We start from the raw sequence: 27,128 nt of genomic DNA, 5'->3' as shown, positions 1-27,128 counted from the left end.
GAGTTCCCTTATCGTAAAGGTTACGACTCCTGGTCTAGTTAAAGAACAGAGATGGTAACGTTGAAGTTGTGACAACTGATAGTGACAGGTGGCCAGAGATAACGCAACAACAAAGATAACGGAAGAAATGTGATTTTACAAAGGTGTAAGGAGGAATACCAAAAAATAATAGAGATAACTCACAATGATAATTAATAGAGAAACAATCAATATGTATATAAAAAAGAACCTACAAACCCAAGAAGAAAAAGGAACTTTAGTTACGCCAAAGGAAAGAAACTAACAAAACAACCTCTAACTTGTAATTCAACCTCTAACCGGTCTAATAAAATAAGAGAAAACAAACATCTTCGGTGTAAAACGCCCTAACTTACTTCCTCTTAACTAATAAAAATAAAATATACAAGGGGTGGCCACACTCTCTTACCGGGTCTCTATGCGCAATGCAAGTCACGTGACATATAACCTGTCCTCTCTTGTTCTTGGGAATTCACACGCCATCAAATAAACAAATAATAATTGAATCAAAATGGGATTGCCAAAACAAGAAGTGGTAAAGGTTACTAATCACAAATCAACAAAATATTGGCCTCGAAATCAAACATAACACAGAGCAACAGAAAAAGCAAGCGGCCTTCGCGTTCACCGTCGATCCTTTTAAACGCTGGCGGGGAAACTGCGAAGGAATTGACATCACGTGGCTGATGGAGACTGGCAGGTTCAGTAACCAACCAAAAGGATGGAGAGGTGGAACCGAAGAGTAGAGCGAAAGAAAGAGAGGGAGAGAAACACACAGACAAACCAACAGGGACGTTACAGTAAAATATCTTAAGCTCATTGTTAATAAGAACAATACGTTTCTTAAGAATTATGATCATATTGTTCTTAATGGCTGAGTTGTCATTGTTACTTGTGTGTGTTTTTTTGTTAATGTATCCAATGCAGTGCTGTTTCTTTTCTTGCAATAACAAAAAATAAAATAAAATTGTAAGACTTATTGAGGCCTCCCTGGAACTTTGCAAAGGCCACTTTGTAGACCCTTGGTTGAGAACCACTGCTCTAACAGGAGTCACATTGTCACGAATCCACTGGAGGCAAGTTGAAGAATCCAAGTGCAGTTTATTATATACAAAATCCAAACATAAAACAAAGACGTTGCAGACTTGACTTAGAAACAGACTTGACAAAGGAAAAATTAACAACAGCAAGTAACAACATTCAATACTCAATAAAGACACATGGCAAACATGAGGGCTTAAATACACACAGACTAATGTCAATTGACAAGTGGCACCTGTGAACAATGATGAGACAATTAGCCAATGACATGAAACAACACATGAGGGCATAGAGACAGAGCGACACGCGTCATAATCTGAAGGCCACGCCCACCGGGGGGGGAAACAATCAAACCGTCTCCATTGGCTTTGCATTGCGGGAGGCTGCCTCCTTGTCATTTCGGACTTATTACAAAAAACTGAACAATGTATAAAAGCTGATATGTGACAAAGTGAACTGCAAACAAGCTAAACAAAACCCAGAAGCAAAAACCCAGACGTTTTTATAAGCTGTTGACCCAAAAAACAAGCGTTTAAGGACAAAAAAGTGGATTCAGGCCATTGAGACAGAGCGCTACAGGTCATATTACACTGAGAACTACGGCGACTAGAGGGGAACGTGATCAGCGACAGTAAATATAATATATAAAACGGACATTTGGATATTTGACTTAACAGTGACAAAATGTTTACTGCACACATACACATACTGAGATACTGAGTGTCAGGATCCCAAAATGTACCCATTCATCCTGCTGAAGCGTCACTTCGTATTGCCTGTATCCACTTTTATCTTCTTAAACTAGTGCTGGGCGGTATGACCAAAAATGTATATCACGGTATTTTTCTAAATTATATTGGTTTCACGGGATATGACGGTATTTTTTTCCCCTATGCATGACAGGGTGTTAATCTACGGAGCCCCTAAAGGGACGTGGTGGTGGAAAAAAATTAGGATGGGAGGATATTTTTTTCCCAAATCGTTTGCGTTCCCTCGCAAAACTTTTGCGTTCCCCCGAGAAACTTTGCGTTCCCTCGCAAAAATATTTGCGTTCCCCCGAGAAACTTTGCGTTCCCACGCAAAAGTTTTGCGTTCCCTCGCAAAGATATTTGCGTTCCCTCGCAAAGATAGATGTCCCACGGGCCGTTTCAGACAGCTCAGTAGGCTATACGTTAACAATATGTATCCATTAATGGAGCGGTTAGAGTTATTTTGAACTTGGGCTTAAGTATAAATAAATAGTCAGTGATTCGGAGTTCAGTAGTTGGCTATGTATTCACAGATTTTAACTTCCCGGATCAATAACTCGTGAGCTAAAAACGTTGTTAAAACACAAATGACACCTCTTTAACGTAGACAACGAGCTGCAACATAATTTCACTCAAAACGAGGCTTAATATATGAGAGACAAGTAAAAAGGGACCGTCTGCAAAGTGCAAAACTCGAAAGGCGTTACTAAAAAATAGGCAATAACAATCAATCTCCTACTACAATATACTAATACAGTATACAGTGTAATGCCATCAAAATCAGTAAGCAATTATCATACAAAAGCTATGGAACTTGCAATACTGTATTTTAGCTGAGTACCAACATAATTTGTGTAAAGAATAGGCCTATGGCTATGTGCTATTACTTTTATTATTTTTATGTGCTATTACTTGCCAAACTAAGCGTTGTAGTATAACCAGCAGGAGAGCTGATGTGTGAACTGAATTTGGTGACAGTAGGCTACAGTGCATTTCAGTGAAGTTTGCTGAATATTTTTCATAATAAAATAATCCTAAAAATTATGCAAAAGCAAATTTTAACAAACTAAGTGTTTTTATCAAACTAAGTGACCATTGATGTGTAAACTGAATTTGGAGACACAGTGTGTAACATTGAAGTTAATGACTTGTAGTAGGCTATACGCTTTTCGGGTTTTGCACTTTGCAGACAGTCCCTTCGGACTTGTCTCTCAGCCGCCTGCTCATATAGACCAAATTAATTTATATTATAAGGCTCGTTTTGAGGAAAAATAGGTTGCAGCTTGTTGTCTACGTTAAAGAGACATTGTGTTTTAACAACGTTTAGCTCACCGAACTCATTGAGCACTACCCTAGGCTATAGCCTAAGTCCAAATTCAAAATAACTCTAACCGCTCCATTAATGGATCCAATATTGTTAACGTAGCCTACTGAGCTGTTTGAAACGGCCCGTGGGACATCTCTCTTTGACTTTGCGAGGGAACGCAAATATCTTTGCGAGGGAACGCAAAGTTTTGCGTGGGAACGCAAATATCTTTGCGAGGGAACGCAAATATCTTTGCGAGGGAACGCAAAACTTTTGCGAGGGAACGCAAATATCTTTGCGAGGGAACGCAAAACTTTTGCGTGGGAACGCAAAGTTTCTCGGGGGAACGCAAATATCTTTGCGAGGGAACGCAAAGTTTCTCGGGGGAACGCAAAAGTTTTGCGAGGGAACGCAAACGATTTGGAAAAAAAATATCCTCCCATCCTAATTTTTTTCCACCACCACGTCCCTTTAGGGGCTCCGTATATGTCTGATCATTACGGAGCCCCTAGGGGTGTCCTTTTCGGACACCCCTAAAGTGGTGTCCGAAACCTTAGTGGACGTTATTGAGTGCACTCATTCTATCCCATTGCACCGCAATAACGAGTGCACAGCCGATGTACACACAACGGTTGTCCGACTTCACGCACGTTTTCATTCACTCCTTCAAATAAAGTGATAACGTATGGAATAGTGAATGAGAGTATAGGATACAGCCATAGGCTGTGCTGTAATGCGATCTCAACTGTGCTCTGACTGCTCTACAGTGCATCAATGAAATGGGTCCCCTCTCAAACAATGACGTGCTGCGCCGCGTTCCGAACGTTGTTTAAGCGACATATACCGGTATTGCGGTATCATCAAAATTCCTATCATAAAATAAATAAATACCGGTATTCGGTATGAACCGGTATACCGCCCAGCACTATCTTAAACGCTCGTTTTTTTGGGTCGACAGCTTATAAAAACTTATTCCTGTGTTTTTTAGCTTGTTTGCTGTACACCTTGTCACATATCAGCTTTTAGACATTGTTCTGTTTTTTGTTATAAGTCCGAAATGACAATGAGGCAGCCTCCCGCAATGCAAAGTCAATGGAGAGCGTTGGATTGTTTTCCCCCCCGGTGTGGGCGTGGCCTAAATACGCTCTGTCTCTATGGGAATCACATGACAAAGAACCACATGACAAGACCAGGAAGCAAGGTAATGGGAAAACATAAACGTGAAAACGGAACATGAACCAACTGTGACACACATACACTTTGTGTGCAATGCTCATTTCTGCAATCTTGTGAAAAGGTCATACATTTTCTCATGGAACAGTTACATGACAGCAACTCATCTTTTTACTCTTAATTAAATGCATATTTCCCCTCAGAAACAAACACATTTAGCTGTGTGATGTAAAGCTTTTCAGTCATGTATATACAATTCCTCCTATTTTTTACACAATTAATGCCATGCATTAAAACATATGTTTAATATAGAATGATTATAATATAATGACAAACAAATTACAAAACTCTATGGTCAGTATTGTGCTGTATTCCCTGATCCAATAGGTTTTTGGTCACTATAATACCTTTGGGTGGTCCTACAGTGTACTCCTTTTTAATCATTCTAGACAATTCGAATTGTAGGTATGAATGTAAATGTTACTATAATCTGAGTTTTGTGTTTAAGACGATCTGTGATTTTTATTAACAATATGTGTGCAATTCAATAGACATTTTCACTGAAAGTACAACTCATTGCACACAAAATAAGCTCTGTGTGGATTGTGGGCTGTTCTTCTATGTCCTAGGAATGGCATAGCACTCTCGGAACATGCACCCAAAACCGCAGATTGTAGGCATTGTGTCGAGCTCTTCTGGTGGCACCATGGCTTTGAAGGTGAAGCGCTGAAGGAGGGAAGTGAAGAAGAGGAAGAGTTGTGTCCGAGCCAGAGCCTCACCGAGACACGCACGCTTGCCTGTCAAGAGAGCACACAGAAGTCAGCGATTTTATTATCTGTGATCAATCTGTGGTTGATTTAAAGGAAACAACTAAGCAGTCAGTGAGGTTATGTTTGTCCCAGTATGACTAAAACAGTAAGAAATTTGATTATTTAGTCTAATATGCACAATGAAGCTCTGAGCTCACCCATGCCGAATACAACAAATGCATCATTCTTCTTGAATTGGCCCTTTTCGTTCAGGAAGTTCTCCGGATCAAAACAATTAGGGTTTTTCCACCGTTTTGGGTCTATAAGCACTGAGGATAGTAGTGGAAAAACCATTGTTCCCTACAAGAAATTGTATTTTGCAAATAGAAAGACAATGGAAGTATTGAATAAATGAATTAACATTCTGTAAATATATCACTGAGGCATTAAAGTGCAGAATACCTTAGGAATGATATAATCATTGAATTCAGTGTCACACATCGTCTTGTGTGGGACAGAGATGGGTGCGAGATCCATGTTGCGCTGGACCTCGTGAATTACAGCATCTGTATATGGCAGGTTCTGTCTGTCTTCAATGGAGGGCCAACGGTCCGGTCCTACAACCTCATAAATTTCAAGCTGAACACGCTCTGTGTACAGAACAAGTGAAAGTAAAAACACACTTAATGCTTGGAAAGAGAAGCATTTGTTTGACCTCACCTTGTACATCTGGATGTTGGTGGATGAAGTGGTTTCTGTGCCCGCGCTAAACATGGTCCACACTACAGAAACCAAGTTGTCAAAATTATATTCTGTGTCAGGCTTGTCTTTCTCCTGCAAAAGAGAACAGTGTAATTAGTACAATAATTATACAGCAGTATCACAAGTATAATGTGAAGAAATATTTAAATAGGCCTGTTTGTTGTCAGGAAAACGGCAAAAAAAAAGGTAAATGCTTCCATTCATTTTTACCTCTTGAATTTTTAGCACGAAAGCATCAATGAAGTCCTGTGGGCACGAGGGATCCACATTATTCATCCGTGCCCTGGCTTGACCTTTACAGTACTCTCTGGCCTTTAAGTCTCTAAACAACTGGTGGTGTTTACCAGGAAAGAGACTGGCAAGCTTAGGGAATATATTGTAGATCTAAAAAGAAAGAAAAAAAAGTTATTTATGCATGAAATATAAAGACTTACATATTATAACATTATAACTAATTTAAGCAAAACACATTTGCTATTGAAGGACTATTTGTCTCACTTTAACCCTTGGTTACTAAAAAAATGTAATCCTTAAAGGACTTTTTGGGACTTATTCACCGTATCCCCCAGAGTTAGATAAGTCCATAGTGTATTAAGACCGACGGAAAATGAAAAATCGCAACTTTTAATTTTCCGTCGGTCTTAGTACACAATGTAACTATACACATCACAACATGTAAATAGGAAAATGTTGGCGTTATTTTGTCACTTATTGAGCAGTAGGCTAGCTGGAGCCATTTACCTCCAGTCTTTGTGCTAAGCTATAGGCTAGCGGTGGGTGCATCATACAGAGTTATGGCACTCACGGAGATGAGAATGGTATGTATGGACTTATCTAACTTTGGGGGATACGGTGAATAAGCTAAAGTCCTTAAAATTCGCCTTGTTCCTTTAAAGCTATATCTCTAACTTACCAGTGTGTCAACTAGTGCTGGACTAAAATATACATGACAATTAAAAATTCTTAGGACTGCAATACCTGTCCAATAGGGCTATTGAGGATAGTGAAGACAGAATTTACTGTCTGAATGAGAAACTGAAACTCTGGATCCTCAAATTCAAACCTATGGCCAAAGACAATGCTGCAGATCACATTGGCCACGGCATTAGACAGCATGTCTGCAGGGCTGAATGCAGAGCCTTTAAGGAGAAAATAACACAAGATCAAGAGTTTAGAGTTTATGTCAATATAAAGAAAACATGCAGAGAATATTAAATGAAGTTCCAAATGTAGATTCGGGAGGAGCCATTCAGTCCTGTCAATCCTCATTAGAGTGTATAGCAAACAATAGCCATCATTTCACCATCTCGGTTAATAGACCCGATATAGTCCGGCTATGAGTAACCCACTTCTAGCCAAAATAACCTTGAATTTGGTTACATGTCGTTTTTGCCAAAATAAATTGTGAGATGTATGATATTCCATCATGTAAGCAAAGTCAACAGTGATTACAAGGTGTTTGGTTTAATTTCTTTGACATGTTCATGTTCTAGATGACTGGTCTATTCTTGGGCTATAGTTAGACGTCTATTAAATTTTCACTGACAGCCCAAATTTTGCCTTGTTTTAGCCTAGATGTCTAGGCTAGTTTGGATGGCTATTAGATGTCTTTTAAACGCAAAATTGCTTACTGAGTACCATTATAGGGGGTTTAGCTCTGAGCTCGAGCAAGCCTCCGGTTTGAGCCTCCTTCGAGGTTAACAAGCTAAATTTGTTTACCATTAACTATTAAGACTGAATGGGCAGGCAAACTCATGAATGGATTTTACCATTGTAGTTTTTAATCATTTCCACAAGATACTCAGCCTCCTCCTTGACTTGTTCCTCAACGCTACTGCGGCCCATTCCAAAGTTCTTCAGTGTCATAAGAGAGAATCTGCGCATCTCCTTCCATCCGTGTCCGCTGGTGGACAGAACACACATGGAGAACATGTTAGCAGCATTCTTGTCATCTAACGTTAAACAAAAATGGTAAATCAACTTTTTCTGTTCTCTTTAACTCCCAGAAGTGTTTCAACATTGGGCATCAATCGACCTCACCATATCCAAGTGTGACCTTCATGACCAGGGGATAATTGGCCCTGCCACTGAATTCTTCACCAAGACCAATCATATTTTCCTTTAGGGCTTCATATCCAGAAATGATCACTACAGGACTGTTTGCCAACCAGATGGTGACAACAGATCCATACTTCTTACTGAGCTACTGGAAGAACAGCACAGATGAAAGATGCTATTTTTATACAAATGTCTGTATGAGATGTGAGATATAATGTGCTTTAGTCAGCATTCAGAGTGAATGTAAAAGCACAATTCATCTTTGAGCAACAGTAGTATAAAGGGAACCTTTTTGTTCACAGTTTTCAGCCCTCTAAACTTGCATCTTTAATTCTCTCTAGAGAATTGTTTTTGAGAATCTCACCTACAAACTACACTCTATATTTGGCTGCATGGGTTAAAATGTGTAACCCAACTTGCTGGGTTAATCAAGCATGTGTTCTATCCAATATTTACCCAGATAGGTTGCCGACTGGGTAGCTTTAACCCAGCCATTTTAATAGTGCAAGCACCAATAGGTCTATATGCCATTTTTATGCAATTCTTCAAAGACTACAGTAAAGAGAAATACCCTCAATGCTTTAGTGTGAAATTAATTATTTTTAAAATACTTTATTTTATTTGGTTAGTTCTGTATTTGTATTTGTTTACCTGCATATCTTGTCACAAATACAGTTCCTGTACATTCTTGTAAGTCCTGAAAACAACCATCCAAGCACAAACAGCTACCAATTAACATAATTATATATTGAATACTGACCTTTAGGTAATACTTGTATGGTTCCTTGACATCAAATTGAAGTAAGTTTCCCAGCAGTGGATTTGGAGCGGGTCCTGGAGGCAGCTGCCCAAACTGCTTTCTTTGTCTCTTCCACAGCAATAACAGAAGCAAGACAGCTTTGACAACATATAATACATTTGTCAATGTCAGTGTGATATCCATCTTGTAATTGATGTGCGCTGTGACAAATGACTGACTGTCCACTTCTGACTGTTAATCTTTACACAAACACCCACTTTAAAGTCTGGTGATGTTTTGCAGGAACATTCTGTAAAAAAAAATGGCCATGTCCACAATTGGCACATTAACTATGGTTACCATGGTACATTTTTTAAGAAAGTGAATACAGATCTCTGTATTAGAGTACCTATGTAATAGGGTAACATGACATTTATATGAGCCTGATTTCGATACATAAATATTTATCACTGTCAGTCATCACAATTTCGAGAGTGAATCCTGCATGTGGATTGGCCTATGTATTAAAGCGTGTATGTGGCCGCTTGTCAAGAATGGAATTTTTTTTTTTTATAGTTTTATTCAAATTCTGAATATATTATAAGCCTATTAATATTTTTATATCACCTAGACGGCGTGCAAAGAGCGCTCCCTTTATAATCACTATAAACTTGAGCGCTGAGTGGATTCTAACTTCAACACCTGTGATTGGCCATTGCGTTCAAGAAACCAACAAATGTCTGTGATTGGCTACATTACTCACTGAAGCGAAAACACTACAGATAGCGCACTGGATCTTTTGCCAACTCTTTTTCGCTAATAATATGCTATTATTACGAAGAAAACAGATCCTACACCAGCCATTATGGGCAGCTTTTCCCTCTAAAAGCAATCAGTTGCAGAAGCAGGAGGTTTGGGTGAGAAAATTACACGCAGTCCATCTCCCTCTGTCTGGAGGGGGGCACAGGGATGTCCATGGAGTCTTCTCCATGCATCTTTCTTCCCACATCCTACCCTAGCGATATAAAATTATGCATATTTTCAAATGCCAATGCTCATAAAATACATTTGAACAAAACCAATGCGCTCTAGGCTACATGCTTGTGAACAAGTTGGCAACCATATCAACACCTGCTCAAGTGTTTTCTGTTACAACTCTCTCAGTCTCACGTCCGAATATTTCTCGACAAAACAGACTTTATTGTATTTACATACATCATAAACCTTTCCAGGTAACCAAATATGTTCTGAGAATGTTTTGCTAACGTTCTCATTATGTTGTGAAAATGTCATGTTTGAACGTTCTCTGAATGTTCAAAACGTCCAGTTTTTTTCTTGGTTATGTTAACGTTGAGAGAACATTCCATTTGATCATTTTGGAAACATTATTAGAATGTTACTTTTGAATGTTTTCTGAATATTCTGAGAGTTCCCAATTAAAACGTTTCAGGGAAAAAAACGCATGAACGATTTATAAATTATGCTTTTGTGTTAATGTTTTGAGAACATTATTAAAGACCAGATAACATTAAATGTACGTTCTATTAACTTTACTGGAATAATGTTCGTAACTTTAAGAGAACCTTGTTAGATAATAATCCAAAGTTGTTAACTGTGATCGTGGTAGGCTATTTAAAATGTTAGAGCTGACGGTGACTGTGGTTGGAGAGGCGCCAAAGACAATATCTTCAATTTATTGCGCCCGGGTTTAAGATTACAGAAATTCCCTTTAAATGTGCGGTGAGCCGGTGACCCACCGACGTTATTGTATAATTATCCAGATGTTGTCGTTCGTCGTATTTAAAATGGCAGGTGTCTGTAACAGAAAAATCTGGAGCCACAACTAGCAAGTTCTTCTACAATGAGCATCAAGTTTGGTTGAGGAGATGAAGAGAGGAGAGTGGTCCAACCGTGAGTCACAACCGTGACGCAGGCAGAGAGAATTAAGGACAAGGCGCAGCATCCTCTCCATCCTCCATAGCACAACAACGACTGACAAAAGAGGGGAAACGAAATCCTGCTTTTGAGGCTTGTTATCAGGTAAGACGGATATTATTTCGTTGTATCAACCCCGCAAAATATAAACGGCCATTTTTTTCCGTGTGAGAAAAAACAGCCTGCATGTTTTTCATGTGCTGCGTGATGGAGCGTCCATGTTTTCTTGTTGACACAGGGCAAGACTTACATGCTTTATAAGAGAATACAAGTACACAATGCACCGGGTTCTATACATTTAGTCGTGAGATGTAGTTTATAGATGATTGTGACTTATTTATCGACGATTAAATCAATTATATTGAGAGATTGAAGACAGTGTCAATTCCATTTGTTCACGACCCATTTCTGAATACGCCCCTTTTTTTGGATGAATGAAATATTCAGCAGTCTGGTAACTCAGATGTCCTTTAATGTAAGTAAATTAAAGAATCATATAATGCTGTTATTTATTTAGTGAAACATTATTATGAGATTGCATTGTATTGCCTATATAGTCTGTTTTCCATTATTAGGCTGACAAGCTTTGATTCTTAACCTTGCAGTCATTATATGACATGAAATGTTGGTGTTATTATGGATATAATTGAAGTGCCAATTATCATTACAACAAACAAAAACTGTTACCATGAGGTCTATTTCTGTGTAATTGACTTTTTATGTTGTGTATAAACACCACGGTCTGATGCAATAGAAGAGAGTTGAAAGCACTACCACAAACAGCTAATGTGTGGGCTTGTATATTCCAGCTGCAATTAAAATGTAGGAATACATAATGTATTATTTAAAAGAGCAAGAGATGCTAAAGCTCATATTCACTTTGATCATTGCTTCTGAGTATCTGGACTTTTTTGAAATAGGAATCACAATAAAAGTCTGAAAAATGAATTATCAAACATAAATCTTTACAGAACTTTAGTGATATCTATCAAATAAGATATGATTCATTGGCTTTTGAAGATACCATGTGAATAATTATTTTGATTTTATTATGACAATGGATGTTCAATGTTTTTCTCTAAATGACATTTAGTTTTAATATTTAATATTAGTTTTAATATTCCCATTGGTCACATAAATTGTCAGTAAAAATATAATGTACATAGGCCTATATCATGTTGATACCTTCTCACTGTCTACTTTGCAACTATGCAGTGTAACTTCCAAATTAATTTAATAAATGTGGGTTCACAGTGGTGATTCTTAAGTGCACATACTGTAGCATTGGCTAGAATTGTCTGAATAATATCCAGAATTTTATTTTGATGGCTGACTGAGCAGAATAGAGTTACGGGCATCTGAGACGTCAAAGTAAATTGCAGTGAGTTATATTCAGCGTGGATCTCCGGTACGCTGGCGCAGTGGCTTGTGAGGCCCGAACTCTCCTCTTTTCCAAAAGACAGTGCTAGAAGCAGTGAGTCACCCATCCGCTCCACCAGACTCCATATTAAACTTAGAGCCTCGCAGAGAGGAATATCTGTGGAGTAGACTAGAGGATCATGATCATACATCTCAGATCACTTATTCTGTTATTGAACAGGGAGCAAACAAAAAATACTGAGAGTGTGAAAGATGTCTGTATGAATATATGTCCAGGCCCCATCACATAAGCAGAATGACGAAAGAGGAAACTTCTGATGTGGAAGACGCCCAGCCGGGCTCCGAGTTCATCAGCCCTGTTCATGAACCCCGCAAGAAACCCATAGTGCATCCATCTGCACAGGCTCCACTGCCCAAGGACTATGGTGGGTTTCACAACTAACAGTCAGATCTCCCCCAAAAATATTACTGAGTGAACAAGAAGAAATATAAACCTGAAGATTCATTTTCTGAACCATCTATCTGGCTGTTTTAACAAATCCCTATATTTATATCCTGTATTTTACTTGCTTCTATTCCAGCGTTTACCTTCTTTGATCCAAATGATCCAGCCTGCATGGAGATTCTGACAGACTCTCGGACCACAATCCCAGAACTGTTCGCTATTATCCGCCAATGGGTTCCACAAGTTCAACACAAGATTGACATCATTGGCAATGAGGTGAGAGACAGTCTAATAATTATCTGGAATTGCTGGAATTATAGCCAAGAAACCTGCTAAGAAATGGGCAACTAACAAAACATAATTATGCACGCATTTTTTGAAAACTGAAAGAATGAAGGGAGTGAACCATATATAAATGCCATGTCTGCAAGTATAGAGAGGTGGATTGAGTTTCTATTCAGCTGCAGGTATTTCAGATTTTGAGGATCGAGTCAGGTTTCTAATCCAGGGGTTGTGTTCAAACTTGTTGAAAACCTTTGTCCTATTGACCTTTTTTTAAAAGAGTTGTTTCATGCATGTCTGAGAAAATGTTTCTCAGCTTTCTTTTTAATAATTTTATAATAATTGACATGCTTGTGTACAGAGTACAGACATTTGGAATGATGTGTTAATTATTTTGCCGTGGCTTAAGTTTTATATTAACTTTTGCCAAAATGATTTGGTTGCAGTACAGGTAAATAAATGTCAGTAGACTACCCACTACTGAAAAACTTTCTCGGTTTAGTTTTCATTTTACACATTGTACTGAGAAAGGGCCATAATGTTCATTTAGACATTACATTTAGTTAGTGCATGTATTCTCTGGGTATCAAATCAATGACCTTGGTGTTCCTAGATATAGCAAAGACACACACAAACTTTAGCGCTTTAACAAAATTTATGCTAAGATAAAGATGTATGGGTAATGGAAAAGGAGCCAAGCAAGCAATAGTCATCATTTCACCGCCTATGGGGTTACCTATTGACATGATATAGTCCGGCTATGAGTAGTCTCGCGTAGCCAGACCTTCAGACTCACAGCAGAAGGTCTAGACTCCATCTAGGTTCGTTTTGTTCCACGTCATGTTTACCGACTGGCGTGCATCCAGGGGCGGTGCTAGGGGTGGGCTAAGGGGGCTGGAGACCCGAATGTTTTTTCAAAAACCCCAAATCTTTCAGGTTTATTTTACAGTGCATTTGTTTTACAATGTATGGATATTACTGTCATAGGAATAATGATATAAATCATTATTATATTATTGTAATAATTGTTTGGCATCTTAAAACACCAGCGTCAATGTAATGTAGACTGAGACTGTATATCACAACTAAAAAGATCTTTGAGCCCTCTTTGGTACATTCCATGCTTTTTCTTTGATCAATTTGCACACTGTAAATGGGTTAAAGCTGCCCCAGAGGGACAGACGTCCACCCAAAATAGTTTTACTAAATCCTGTGGGAAACAGTGATCATTTTATGAACTTTACCCCAGCTCATACTACAACAAACTTCATTTTAAATCAGTGAATCTGTTAAAGCCAAATTAAAATGGCATTGGACAAACTACATTTGGGCTAAGCCCCGAATGTTTACAATGTCTGGCTCCGCCCCTGCGTGCATATTATTCATTTAAGAACGTTGTGACGTTAGGGCTGAGTTTGAACGGCTATTTCACGTCTTTTACATACACAATTGCTTGCTGGGAGGTACCTTGCTGTAGAATGGTGTCCCTAGAGGTAGTAGAGCTGCAGGGATTGATGGCAGTGCTAATAAGCTTCCTACATTTGACTGATCTCTCCATTGAGTTCTGCCCTAAATCAGCTCCACCTGTCAGATATAGCTGAAGAACTCCTCTCACTGCCCAGTACCCACCAGTATCTGGCCTTGATGATGAGTAATCAAAGTAAGATGTTTCAAGTTCATAAGGTTATGGGGTGAATTCAGGGTGATTGGGACACGTTTTTCCATTGGAAAAAGTGTCCCAATCACCCTGAATTCACCCTACGTTTTCACAACCCTTGTGACAAGACCAGCTTAAATCAGCCTGTAGCAACGTTAACGGCTTAGGGAAGAAGGAAGCGGGAACCGGCAAACGTTCAACAAACTTTAATCCAAGAATAAACAAACAACAAAACGAAAGTAAAGCGGCATATAAACATTATAAAACACAACATATATAGTCCAGGCTTGGTCCTCTCTTCTCCTTCACTGCCGTCACTCCTCCTTTTATCCTTCCGGAGCTCCTCCGTGAGACTTGAGACAGGTGTCATGAGAAATCCTGTCAACTTAAAATCTTTTAACGGGTAATCTGTTCAGAGCCTGATTACAATTCTTACAAAATCACGTTTTGATTTTTGTATTAGATTTTTGTTTAAATTGTGTTAAAATATTCTTTAACGTCTTGCAAATCATATGTATAGTATAAAACCAAAGCTATAAGTTGTGAAATCAAGCATACTGTATCTTGTTCTTAATGTTTTTTTAGTTAGCGTACGTTCTAGCATAGCATACAGCTACCGATTAACTTAGTTTATACACCACGGTTGCACTTACCCTACATCTTAAAAGCCCTAGCCCGCTTTAATGTTTATACAATTTTTTTAAAAATCCTTTTGTATTTATTTTGTGCACCTGTTCTGTATATTGCTTTTTTTTATTCTTTATTGTTTACATTATAGGTACATTACTATGTTATGATTTTGTATTGGTATTATTACTTAGTTTATCAATTGAAATAATTTACAATATGTTAGGCATGTTATTGCTCCCATTATATATATTTTACTGTGATAAAAAGGTTATTTTATAAGAGAAGGCAGAGAAGGGAATGTGGCGACAGGTAGGACTCATTTGCAGCATTACCATAGTATTTAATAGTAATATTGAGTGACATATTGTCTAAAGAAAGTAAAAAATACAGATGTTTTATTTTTTCTTTGGCTTTCAGGTTTTACAATAAGACTTGTAATGACTATTATAACTGCATGTATGCATATGACACTGATATTATGCATTTTAATGAATAGAGAATATAATGGTAACACTTTAAAATTTTAATTAAGTTAAATTAAATTACAATTAAGTTTAAGTGTAATTTTAAATGTAGTTTTAATGCGCCCTGCAGTGACTAAACTTTGCAGCTAATAGAGATATTCAAGCTCTTTTTTTCGCAGTGAAGCATATTCCACAAACAATGCAGCCCTACTGTACGTTTACTTGCAATATTACACCAAATATAGAATATTTATTCACAAGACCAACGTGCTAATCCACAAGAAACTGATTCACGTAAACCGTAACCGACGACGGGCACTGACGTCACTGCCATCATACGATGGGCTGAAGTGCTTGGCCAACGCCAAGTTAGCATTTACGCTTTCTCCAATGGAAAGAGATACAGACCCTCTCATCTCCCCAATAATAAGACAATCTCTGGCCTCGCTCCATTTCCACAGCTCTCGGCCCCGCCCTACTTGCCACACAGTCTAAGGTCTTAGCTGGTTTGTGCTAACCTTACTGATCTCAGAGGAAAACCATCAAACCTGACCAGTCTGGGGAATAGAAAAGACCAGCAACAAACAAACTTAGGCTGACTAAGTTGTACTTTTCCTTAGGGAAATCTCAGGAAAATTATTAAAATTGTGAAGATTTTTTAAAAACAGAATTTAGGAAACTGTTATATTTTAGTATGCACATGAAAATGTGTACATTTTCAATTATGTTGCACTCTCCTTAGTGAGTAAAACTTCACATCAGCAACAAAGTTTTCCACAAAATGGCTGCTATACATTAAAAAAATGTGACGTTGAGGATGACTCAGCAAAAAGGCTTCTTTCTATCATGCGTAATCAATATGAATTGTCTTAATTTGTCATCATTAGAGTGCATCTCACTAATATGGCTCTTGTCCAGCTTTGAAAGTGGCCATTTGCTTTTGAAAAACTGAATCTACTCAAGACCAGAATTGCTGTGCAAGTCTTGATTATTCACTGGATTCCAGATGCATGGAAGTCCATCATGTGTTGATCATGTCTTGATGTTATTTCACATTCTCACTATCACTTTCAGATTTTAAAGCGAGGTTGCCATGTCAATGACCGTGACGGCCTGACGGATATGACTCTTCTCCACTACTGCTGCAAAGCAGGGGCTCATGGAGTAGGTAAGTGACATTGGAGTCAACGGTTGGAGGTCTTTGACATGACTTGCCTTACAATCCACAATCCAAATCTGATATTTCTCTGTTATTTAGATCATTATTCTAAACTTTAAAAGCTCAAACTTTACTGTGCATTTCACACTTGCCAACATTATAAAAGCAAATATAGCTTGCACCATGTGACTGTTCCTATAGTAACAATGTGTTTTCCTCTCAGGGGATCCTGAGGCAGCGCTGCGGCTGTCCAATCAGCTGATAGCTCTGGGAGCTGATGTGAGTCTGCGCAGTCGCTGGACCAACATGAACGCCCTCCATTATGCAGCTTACTTCGATGTGCCAGAACTGATTCGCGTTTTACTCAAAGCCTGCAAGCCTAAAGGTGACCTCCAAAAGCATAAAGAGTGTTTATATTCCTGATGGCATCTGGACTTTTCAAGTAGACAGATGCTTTTGAAACAATCTGGCCACATTCTCACATACAAGCTGTGGTAGAGAATGCAAAATAGTTAGTCATTTAGAAAATGTCAAGTAGAAGCAAATAATAAAGTGGCTAATGAGTATTTGGTATCTCATTACATTTTCCTCTAACAAGTATGGTGTCTGTTTCTCTTCTCTCTGCACAGTGCTCAACTCCACCTGCAGTGACTTTTATCATGGCACAGCCCTGCACATCGCCGCCTCCAACCTTTGCCTGGGTGCTGTCAAGTGTCTGCTCGAGCATGGAGCCAACCCTACTGTCAGAGTGAGTATGATGATTTAAACTTTGCTTGAGCTAATCAGCCTAATTGGCTTTGCTATAAATCAGGGACGTCGTTAGGCCTATTTTAGGGGGGCTGAAGCTACCCCAAAATGTTCCTAAGCCCCCCTAAATAATAATAAGAACAACAATAACAATTTGATTTATCAAAAACCGTATCCTCATTCATATTTAGACGCAACAAATTATATATATCCAGCTACAAAAAAATTACCGAAAAGTCGGAAGTTGGACAGAAGTACAAAGAACGTTGTGCTATGAAGATGATGCACCTGCGTTGGTGTGAACTGTGGCAGCTTTCAGAGCGTTGCAGACCGGAGCGCTACTGCCTGGAGGATTCATCTCGTCTCGTCGTTACCAAGGTTATAGGCCTAATCGTTAACAAAAATGAAGGAAAAAACGAAAACTAGGTGGGTTGTCGTTAACTGAAATAAAAATAAAAACGACGCATTACAAAAAAAAAACGATAAGTAACCAAATCTGTAATATGTGTTCGGCAAAACTAACTAATCTAAAATTATAGATTAAATGTCCTTAGTTTTCGTCTTTATCAATGTCTTTCATAGAGCAAATAACGTTTAGCTGCATTTCCTTTCCCTGCGTCTCTCTCATACACGCGCGCGCTACACACACACTCACACACACACACACACACACACACACACAGCCCCTCCCTTCAGTCTCCATGAGAACGAGTGTTCGATGTTGAAAGCAAGTTCGCGAAAGGTTGGTATCTCGTGAACACCTTTACACAATCACACATTAAAAAGTGGTATAAAAATATTTTTAATTCAGAATATAATTTTGTCAGTGTGTTAATGTCGACCCGAGAAGCGATTGCTACTTTAGAAAGTTAACTAGTCGCAAGTTTGAGGTAAAATGCAGTTGGGTTGTCGATGTCAAAACACTATAAGCTGTGATTCAAATATTAAATAATGTTATGTAATTTACTCTTACACTGAATGTTTGCTGCTTCAGTCCAGATGAGTGCGTGTGTGTGTGTGTGTGTGTGTGTGTGTGTGTGTGTGTGTGTGTGTGTGTGTGTGTCAGAGCTGTGGTATTTGTAGCTTAGGTTGAGCTCAATTTAGGTTTAGCTATATATTTGTATTTTAGCTCAAAAATGGGTTGAATACATGCGGTTCTGTGTAATTAAATAGCATTCTGTGGACAATTTATCTTATATAGAGAGGAATTAGATATAGTATGCTATTACTTTATCATACATTTACATGAGCAGACAGATAGCATTTAAGTCATTATAGTAACTCATCAGGAGCAAAGTCTGGCCTAAGTTAATTCCCCCATGCAGCTTTGATGTGTCTAAAAGCTAACATTACAGTAACTTTTCTTTAACAGAGTAGAAATGGAAGAAGAGGATATGTCTGTCATGTTTTACTTGTTAACATCTTGGTTTCTTGACTGTTTTTTGACATTAGTGTAGCTCTAGATGTGAGTGCAAAGATTTTGCAAACGCAAGTTACAAATACCCTGGGGGCTAAGCCCCCCTTGTCTTCCAATCCTAGTGACGTCCCTGCTATAAATCCACTCAGCTCATTTTGAATCGATGTTTCAGAGATCTTCATTGGTCTGTATTTCAGAATACATTAGTAGCCAAATAATGTGAGTATGGACCCCAGTGTATGTATATTCACAAGTATACACTACTATTCAAAAGTTTAGGGTTGGTACACATTTTTAAAAGATTTTTGAAAGAAGTCTCTTATGCTCACCAAGGCTGCCTTTATTTGATACAAAAAAACAGTATAAACAGCAATATTGTGAAAAATGATTGCAATTTAAAATAACTATTTTCTATTGAAATATATTTAAAATTTAACTGATTCTAGTGATGGCAGAGCTGAATTTTCAGCAGCCATTACTCATCTTCATGTTACTCATCTTCAACATTTTCAGTGTCACATCCTTTTCTCTAGATTGCTTCCTAATCCTAATTCCTAATTGTCAAATAAACCTGGCATTGTACACTGCCGTCAAATTTTTTATGTTTCTAGAAGAAGTCTCTTATGTTCACCAACACTGCATTTTTTTTTATGTTTTCTATTTCAATATATTTTAAAATGTAATTTATTTCTGTGATGCAAAGATGAATTTTCAGCATCACTAGAATCTAATCTTTTGTAACATTATAAATGTCTTTACTGTCACTTTTGATCAATTTAATCCATCCTTGCTGAATAAATTTATACATTTCTTTGTTCTTTCCCAAATAAATACAAAATACTTCCTGATCCACAACTTTTGAATGGTAGTACAATGTTGCAAAAGCTTTCTATTTCAGATAAATACTGTTCTTTTGAACGTTCTATTCATCAAATAATCCCCCAAAAAATGTTTACACAACTTTTTTCAACATTGATAATAATCAATAATGTTTCTTGAGCAGCAAATCATCATATTAGAATGATTTCTGAAGGATCATGTGACACTGAAGACTGGAGTAATGATGCCATCACCGAAATAAATTACAGTTTAAAATATATTCAAATAGAAAACAGTTTTAATAATATTTCTCAATAGTACTGTGTTTTTTTTGTTGTTGTAATTTTAATAAAATAAATGCAGTGTTGTTGAGCATAAGAGACTTCTTCTTAAAACATTAAAAATCTTACAGATCAAAACCTTTTGAACAGCAGTGTATATTACAAATATTGTTGGCACCTTGACGAATTGCTTTGAAAAAAATGTTTAGGATTCTGTGATGAATATAAAGTTGTAAAGAACAGCATTTATCTGACATTATAAATGTCTATAATGTTACTTTTGATCAAATTAATCCATCCTTGCTTAAATCTTCTAATCTGTAATATTTAAAATCTTCTAACCCCAGATTTTTGAACAGTAGTGTATACAGTATTTACTCAAAAATTATTAAAAACTGAAACGTAGCTTCAGTCATCGCCTAAGCAGGCAATATCTGTAATATAAAAAAAATAAAAATATTGGCTTGGTTAGACTCTGACTAACAAATATAAACTCTCTGCATGTTTCAGAATGATAAGGGTCAAGAGCCTGCTGAGGTTGTCCCTGACCCCATGGACATGAGTCTGGATAAAGCTGAAGCCGCCATGGTGGCTAAAGAGCTGAAACAGTTGCTGCTGGACGCAGTCCCTCTCAGCTGTAACCTACCCCGCGCCACCTTGCCCAACTATGACAACATCCCCGGCAACCTCATGCTCTCCTCCCTGGGCCTCAAACTAGGGGACCGTGTGGGGCTGGATGACACAAAGGTGAGATTAGTAGAGTCTTTGTATTAAAGACTTTGGAGAATGGATGCGGTGTAAAAAGTCAAACGGTTCTTAGAGAAGATAGGCTTTATAAAACGTAATGCCTCTCTCCTGCAGACTGGCACCCTCCGTTTCTGTGGCACCACTGAGTTTGCTAGCGGGCAATGGGTTGGTGTTGAGCTGGACGAGGCGGAGGGCAAGAATGACGGGAGTGTGGGTGGGATCCGCTATTTTATCTGCTCCCCTAAACAAGGTGTGTTCTCTTCATTTCTGTAGTATAAAAGTAATTTGTAATGACAACAGCCAGCTTAAATTGATTCAGTATTTGGATGAAATAATCAGATTTCTAGAGTTTTATGTTTAGCATACATGTCTATTTTTCAGGTATATTCACTCCTGTGTCAAAAATCAGCAAAGTTCTTGAGCAGACCCCCTCTTCGGTCACTTCCACCCCAAAAACCCCTCGCATGGATTTGTCTCGCGTCACCGGCAGGATCAAGAAAGACAAAAAAGAGAAAGATCGTGTGAAGAGTGAGTGATAATTATCTATTTGATATGTGTAAAATGATTCTGCTGAATTAACAATGTTCATCTTCTATCAAATGATCAAATCATTGGTGTTTAGACCTCGGTTAATGCACTTAAACTAAAGCATAGTATAGTATAGAATACTACACTAACGGCCTAAAGTTCGGAATAATAAATATTTGTTTATGTTTTTAAAAGAAGTTATTTATCAAAAATACAATAAAATCAGTAATACTGTGAAATATTATTACAATTTAAAATAACAATTTTCTATTTTAATATATTTGAAAATGTAATTTGTTCCTGTGATGGCAAAATTGAATTTTAAGCATTACTCTGATCTTCAGTGTCACATGATCCTTTAGAAATCATTCTAATAGTCTAACAGTTATTTTCTTTTAGTAAAATAGACAACATTTATATATCTGAAGTTTGTCATCTGAGTTCCACATTTGATTTGCTTCTCTACCAGCTCCGAGAAAGAAGTCTCTGTCCGGGGTTAGTTTGGATCCTGATGGAGTCAAGGTTGAGGTTGGGGATCAGGTGCTGGTGGCAGGCCAAAAACAAGGGATTGTGCGCTTTTTTGGAAAGACAGACTTTGCCCCTGGTATGTCTATGTGAAGGTCCAAAGCTAATGGTATATTATAATGATTTGAGAAGTCGGACATGATGATTTGTGATTCCTTAATAGCTAATATGAAGTGAGTCATACAATTACCATATTGTGCCATGAGTATTTAGTATTTTGTGTATGTGCATTCTTGTGATCAGGATATTGGTTTGGTGTGGAGTTGGAGCATCCCACTGGAAAGCATGATGGCAGTGTATTTGGAGTGCGTTACTTCCACTGTTTGCCCAAATATGGGGTTTTTGCACCACCATCCCGTGTTCAAAGGTAAAATCTTTAACCTATTTACAGTTAACACGACTATGTTCTGCTGTATTTGGTTAAAGAATATGAACAGACCATTTCTTCTTTGCTAGCAAAAGCATTTGCAGCAAGGTTTCACTGTTAATGAAAGGATAATTATAAGGTACCGGAACAATGTTAGGGGTGGGGCCGATGTCTTGTCAAACGTCTTTGTGAAACCATCTGGTGTAAGATGAGAAGAAAATTCCAACGGTGAAAAACAGGGACACCCTTAAGGTTTTTTTTTTTTTTAATCTTGCAGAATTGCAGGGCCCAAAGATCCCCAGGGGGATGGGACACTAGTGAAGAAAGTCCACCAGGTGACTAGTAAGTACAACGATAAGGAGCATGTTTATCAATTTATGGAACATTATGAATTTCTTTCCCTGTTTTTAAAGCAACATTTTTCACAACCAGAGTGTGTGTGTATTCATAAGAATAAACAAAACAAGCTCACAATTAGTGCTCCATTTTGCATGTATCTTGTCAGTTGGGCATACAGCGACCTCTACTGTCCATAATGTGTAATAGCATTAAGAAGTTTTCTCCTTTAGTTCAGCTGCATGAGTGCATGTAGAAAAGAGCAGAAATGTATAATACTGTGCATCATACAATATGTATAAGAATGGACAACAGTCCCACATGGCAGTCTCAGGTACATGTTTGTATTGTTTCTTCCTTCTCGTCTCTTTAGTGTCCCAGCCGAAGCGGAATTTTAATGCGGTGCGATCTCCGAAAGACATAACATCGGAAAGCTCCATATCCAGGTATGCTTGTGTCCCACAAATAACATATCCGTTTGGCTGCAGCTGTGAATCTATAATGCATCCTGTGTTGCAAGATTAAGCAGCATTTTACTTTTATGTTGTAGCAGGTTGCTGTTCTGTTGCTGGTTTCCCTGGATGCTCCGTGCAGAGATGCAGTCCTAAATCCACTGCTTACATCTTTAATTCTACCCCCCCCCCCCCCCCCCTCTTTCTGTTCCTCCTCAAGATAAAATCCAACCCACTCTGTGCACTTCCATTATTCATATGTGCTTCTCTCTGTGAAATACCCAGACTGCTGTCCCACCCCTTTGACAGCAATTCAATAGCAAAAAAAATAGTGCCTTGTCAAGTAACTAACGTCCTGCATTCCGATGATTGAATTATAGACGAACAATCTTTTATGAAATCAAAATAAGGGAAAATCATCCCCACTAAAAGCCATTCATATCTCTCTATCTTCTCTGGTTTTTTTGCTAAACCACAGTTGGTAGATTATTGTCAGTATTCAAGCTTGATAATACAGTCATGATACAGAAAAGTAAGCTTGTACATCTGTTTTAATTTGTAAAGGTGCTTTTTTGTTTTGTTTGGAAACATGCTGCTGTATTATGCACCTTTATTGTCTTAATTTTCAGTATTTTATAATATATAAACTTTGGTTTCTAAGTTTCAAATGCCTTTAAATGAACTAGTAGGTGAAATATTATTAGGAAACATGAAAATAAAAACATCAAATGATCTTGTGCTCGTCACAAATTATATAGTCTGGAAATTTTAATGCTGCCAATGTGAAAAAAGAACAGGGTTTTTGTCATCTGAGCCCAATGCTTTCTTCATCTACAGTGAAACTGTAAGTGTGTAGATTAAAATATAGAATATGTTGCATGAAATATGCAGGCATGGGCACGTTTTTAGGTCCTAAACTGCTCTGAGATGAGGTGAGGGCCTGCTTTAGATATTATAAGTTAATAAATCATTTTTCATGAAATTAAAATCTACCACAAAACCAAAGCGCAAGCTCCATGATATAGCAAAAGTTGAATGACTGTATATTTTACTCCAAAAGTTAAGAATCACTCATCAATAATGCAACTCTTAAGAGTAGGCATGTTCGTTCTTGACTTTTCATTAAAAAAACAATGTGAAAATTAAAGGATTCATCTATTTTGTAAACCCAAATAACCATACAAATTAAATCACAATCATGCTTCTCTCACCAAAAAATATTTAATTCAAAATGAAATGCATTTGCATTATCTAGTAGTATAAGTGAAGTACAATTTGCCCCTTGTACAATTTATTTTTTAACATCAATCCTCATCTATCGTCTACAGTCAAGAGATGCTAGGCCAGACTACCTATCCCTTCTCACTCTCCCTCCATCAGTTTTCGCTCAGATCAGTTTTGTAAATGCTGTTCTTTAAAATCCTGATTGTGAAAACAGTATGTGCTTATGATATTGTAATCAAGTGTGTGGGTAATAACAGCAATATTTACTCTTGTGTCAACATGCTATATGAACATGGATAGAAATCTGTCTACTTTATTACCACCTATGGTAGCACAGCATGAGTAAAAGTGTCTGTCCATAATAGATGACCTGGGATCAACCAAAAGTATAGGACAGGTAAAATCACTCCAGTGATCCTAGAGCGGAGAGAATAAAAAACAACGGCTTGACTTGTGCACTCTCCTTCTTGTGAACACTTGGTCAACTGCACTGATTTACAAAAAAAAAGAGCAACTTGCGAAATTGAAAATGTACTGCTTGAGCAGGTCTAGACAGCTTTTGATTTCTTCAGCCGCCATGCCATTATTTCATTGAAGAATTCTTGAATTTGTGTGTGGTAGATTTAGCAATGACACTGTAGTGAGTAGAATAGTGCATCTTCTGATGGAGTGCAAAGGTCAGCTCACAAATAAATTGTGCATTATCATTTTGTGACTTATAGAGTACAGTATATTGCTTTATGGTGACTTAAAGTTGTACGACGCATCAATATATCACTGGTATTTACCTTGATTTCAGGACAAGTCACATTCGGTTTTTGATGCCAAAAGGAGAGTAAAAGTATGACTGTAAATTGAAATTTCATATGTAAGTAACTCGCACTGACTGGCTCACCCTCCACGCTTTCAAGAGTTTCAGTGTGACATCATTTAGCTTTCTGTCATTTTCTATCCAGTTGTGTAATTGGTATAGTTCATTTGTAAACATTTATTTGTCTGAGAAAATCTATATTTTAATAATTTCACAAGGTACTTTTTTAACGTCTTGTGCTTTGTTTTCATGTTAACTATACTCTGTAAATCAGATTAATGTGGATCTTATTCATGAATTCAGTTTTGGATTTGATGGACAACATACGGTAACTGTACTGCATGCTGTATACATTTGCAGGTTTCTTTTTCCTACAGTATATCAGCATGAAAAAGCCTATTAATTACTTAAAGTGAAACTCTATCCTGACTATGGATATATGACTAATAAACATTAGTGTTTTATACTTAGTTTGACTGTTGTTTTGATCTATCCATCCATCCATAAGCGAAACTCAAGTTTATTTCACTGATAACATGTTTATTTGTTTGAAAAAATTACATTTGTAAAAAAGTGTACTTTTAAAAACAACGTTAAAAAGTCATTGAGTCTGTGTTGACATGTTTCAATAAATTAATCTGATTCCTGATGATCATCGGGAGCGCGCCTCGCGTTTTTGTCAGGGCAGGTTGTCTGTCTCTTTCTGCGTGCACGTCGATTCTTGAACCATACCTAAAGGGGGAAAAAAGGATTTTAGTCATTTTATGTATTTAGATAGAAACGTTAGCACAAATTATGACAAATTGTTACAGCTAAAGAGCGTTATCTTACCCGCACAGTCTCCTCGCTGAGGCCGGCGTTCTTGGCTAAGTCCGCGCGGGTTTCAGCGGTCGGGTAGTCCGTGAGCGCGAAGAGCCGCTCGAGCTGCTCCGTCTGGTTGTCGGTGAAAACCGTTCGGATTCGACTGCGCTGTCTCTGAGCTACAGTTTGGTGGCAGTGATTCTCAGCTGTTTCACAACCTAAAGGCAATATATATATATATATAAAAAATATTAAAAACAATACCAAAATAAATTAAGTTTAAAAACAAAGGAAAAAAGCATACCTGATCCGGCAAAAGGCCACTGTTGACCTGCATAGTAATTTGAATTAAAAGGTGGTTGATAATATGAGACTGGAACACAGCAGCTGTACATTCCTGCCCATGATGATGATGATGATGATGATGATGATGGAAAGTTCATCATCAGTGCTGCATGGTCACAATGACCTCTAGATCCATCCTGGTAGAGTTTGGCCAAGTGCCCTGAGAAATCCTGAGAAGATGCTGGATGATCCCCTCCTCCAGGGGATTCTGCTGTCTGTTTGCTGGCGTCTCCCAAGATGTAATCAATAGAAAAGTTAGAAAATTTCTGAGTTGCCATGTTCAAGAAGGGGTCTGCACTCTCTCCTCTTGCTCTCTCTTAATTATGACTTGGAGCCAGAGAGTTGTATTTGTACCCCTGAATCGTTTTAACTGAGGTATTAATGTATTTAATATCGTTCCATTAACACCTATTTGTAAAGGTGGAAGTCAAAAGCATTTACCTTTTGAAGGTCCACTTTGAAGATCCTCAAACCCTTTTAACCTGACACTTGAAATACACCTGTAATGATTCCTATGAATGTTTATTGATCACACTTCGATACTACACGTGACTGATTTTGTTAACTGACTTTAATGCAGTAGTTTAATTGTGGTTTAATATAAAATACTATGATAAAAATGTCTGACTTGGCGAGGTTATAGTGTCTCCATATTTGCATATAAGAAACGTCTTACTGAAAGGTTTCATTTTAATTGTTTTTAATAATTTTATAATAAATAAATAAAGCCCATGGAACGTAGGCCTATGGAATGGTTTTATAGTATAATTTGGGGATATAAAAATGTGACTACATTAATCATTTTATAGTTTATAATGGATAAAGTTTATATTGAATTAAGTGCTTCATAAAGAAATAACGACCCTTTTTCAAAGAGACGCGCGCTTTGAAATTGTGAAGTCATCTCTGAAGATAAAACAGATGAAAGTAATTTTAATATACATATTCAAAGAGGTCAAGAGTGTTTTGATATGTTCTTTCTTTCTTGCCTATTTGAATTTGTGTTTTACTCAAAGTTTACAATATGCTATCTTAATGAATAATCTAAAAAACGCTCCATATCATAGAAATCAAAACATATCTAATAAGTGAATAAATGTCGCCATCTTGTGGTTTTATTTAGAAACTCTGAAAAAAGCTAATACAAATGAATAAAATACATTTTAAAAATGATAAATAAT

At 37.6% G+C, this 27,128-nt stretch overlaps 3 protein-coding genes across 3 annotated transcripts in view; 1 reads left to right on the top strand and 2 right to left on the bottom strand.

Annotated features, from left to right (window-relative positions):
• Nucleotides 1–8,799, bottom strand: part of LOC307131128 (uncharacterized protein) — a gene marked incomplete at both ends in the record, with an annotated part of 33,035 nt that extends 24,236 nt beyond the window's left edge. Inside the window, 8 exons of the mRNA XM_079824617.1 lie at nt 4,913–5,084; nt 5,255–5,396; nt 5,499–5,870; nt 6,009–6,182; nt 6,777–6,937; nt 7,568–7,750; nt 7,839–8,001; nt 8,617–8,799. Of these exons, the coding sequence (XP_079680743.1) occupies nt 4,913–5,084; nt 5,255–5,396; nt 5,499–5,870; nt 6,009–6,182; nt 6,777–6,937; nt 7,568–7,750; nt 7,839–8,001; nt 8,617–8,799 (1,550 nt within the window). The remainder of the gene's footprint in view (nt 1–4,912; nt 5,085–5,254; nt 5,397–5,498; nt 5,871–6,008; nt 6,183–6,776; nt 6,938–7,567; nt 7,751–7,838; nt 8,002–8,616) is intronic.
• A 1,720-nt stretch (nt 8,800–10,519) lies between these two features.
• clip3 (CAP-GLY domain containing linker protein 3) lies at nt 10,520–25,455 on the top strand. Its single transcript, XM_079823201.1, has 14 exons — nt 10,520–10,635; nt 12,187–12,335; nt 12,492–12,631; nt 16,463–16,556; nt 16,771–16,932; nt 17,177–17,295; nt 20,322–20,558; nt 20,673–20,808; nt 20,940–21,086; nt 21,556–21,690; nt 21,855–21,978; nt 22,256–22,320; nt 22,688–22,760; nt 22,865–25,455. The coding sequence occupies exons 2-14, from the start codon at nt 12,206–12,208 to the stop codon at nt 22,920–22,922; spliced, it is 1,620 nt and encodes a 539-aa protein (XP_079679327.1). The 5' UTR covers nt 10,520–10,635; nt 12,187–12,205; the 3' UTR covers nt 22,923–25,455.
• On the bottom strand, nt 25,435–26,225 carry dharma (the record flags this gene model as incomplete). Its single annotated transcript, XM_079823202.1, has 3 exons — nt 25,435–25,533; nt 25,633–25,820; nt 25,907–26,225. The coding sequence occupies 3 exons, from the start codon at nt 26,223–26,225 to the stop codon at nt 25,435–25,437; spliced, it is 606 nt and encodes a 201-aa protein (XP_079679328.1).
• Between the last annotated feature and the right edge of the window lie 903 nt (nt 26,226–27,128).

The sequence above is a fragment of the Gobio gobio genome (genome assembly GCF_949357685.1).
Source record: "Gobio gobio genome assembly, chromosome: 8".
NCBI classification, from domain to species: domain Eukaryota; kingdom Metazoa; phylum Chordata; class Actinopteri; order Cypriniformes; family Gobionidae; genus Gobio; species Gobio gobio.
The sequence above is the reverse complement of the archived record's forward strand: the minus strand, read 5'-3'. Positions and strand labels throughout refer to the sequence as shown.

Coding starts and splice junctions, on each gene's coding strand:
- clip3 (XM_079823201.1), top strand. CDS start 12,206: ATGACGAAAGAGGAAACTTCTGATGTGGAAGACGCCCAGCCGGGCTCC. Junction 16,557..16,770: donor AGCAGGGGCTCATGGAGTAG/GTAAGTGACATT, acceptor TTTTCCTCTCAG/GGGATCCTGAGGCAGCGCTG. Junction 21,691..21,854: donor AAAGACAGACTTTGCCCCTG/GTATGTCTATGT, acceptor TCTTGTGATCAG/GATATTGGTTTGGTGTGGAG.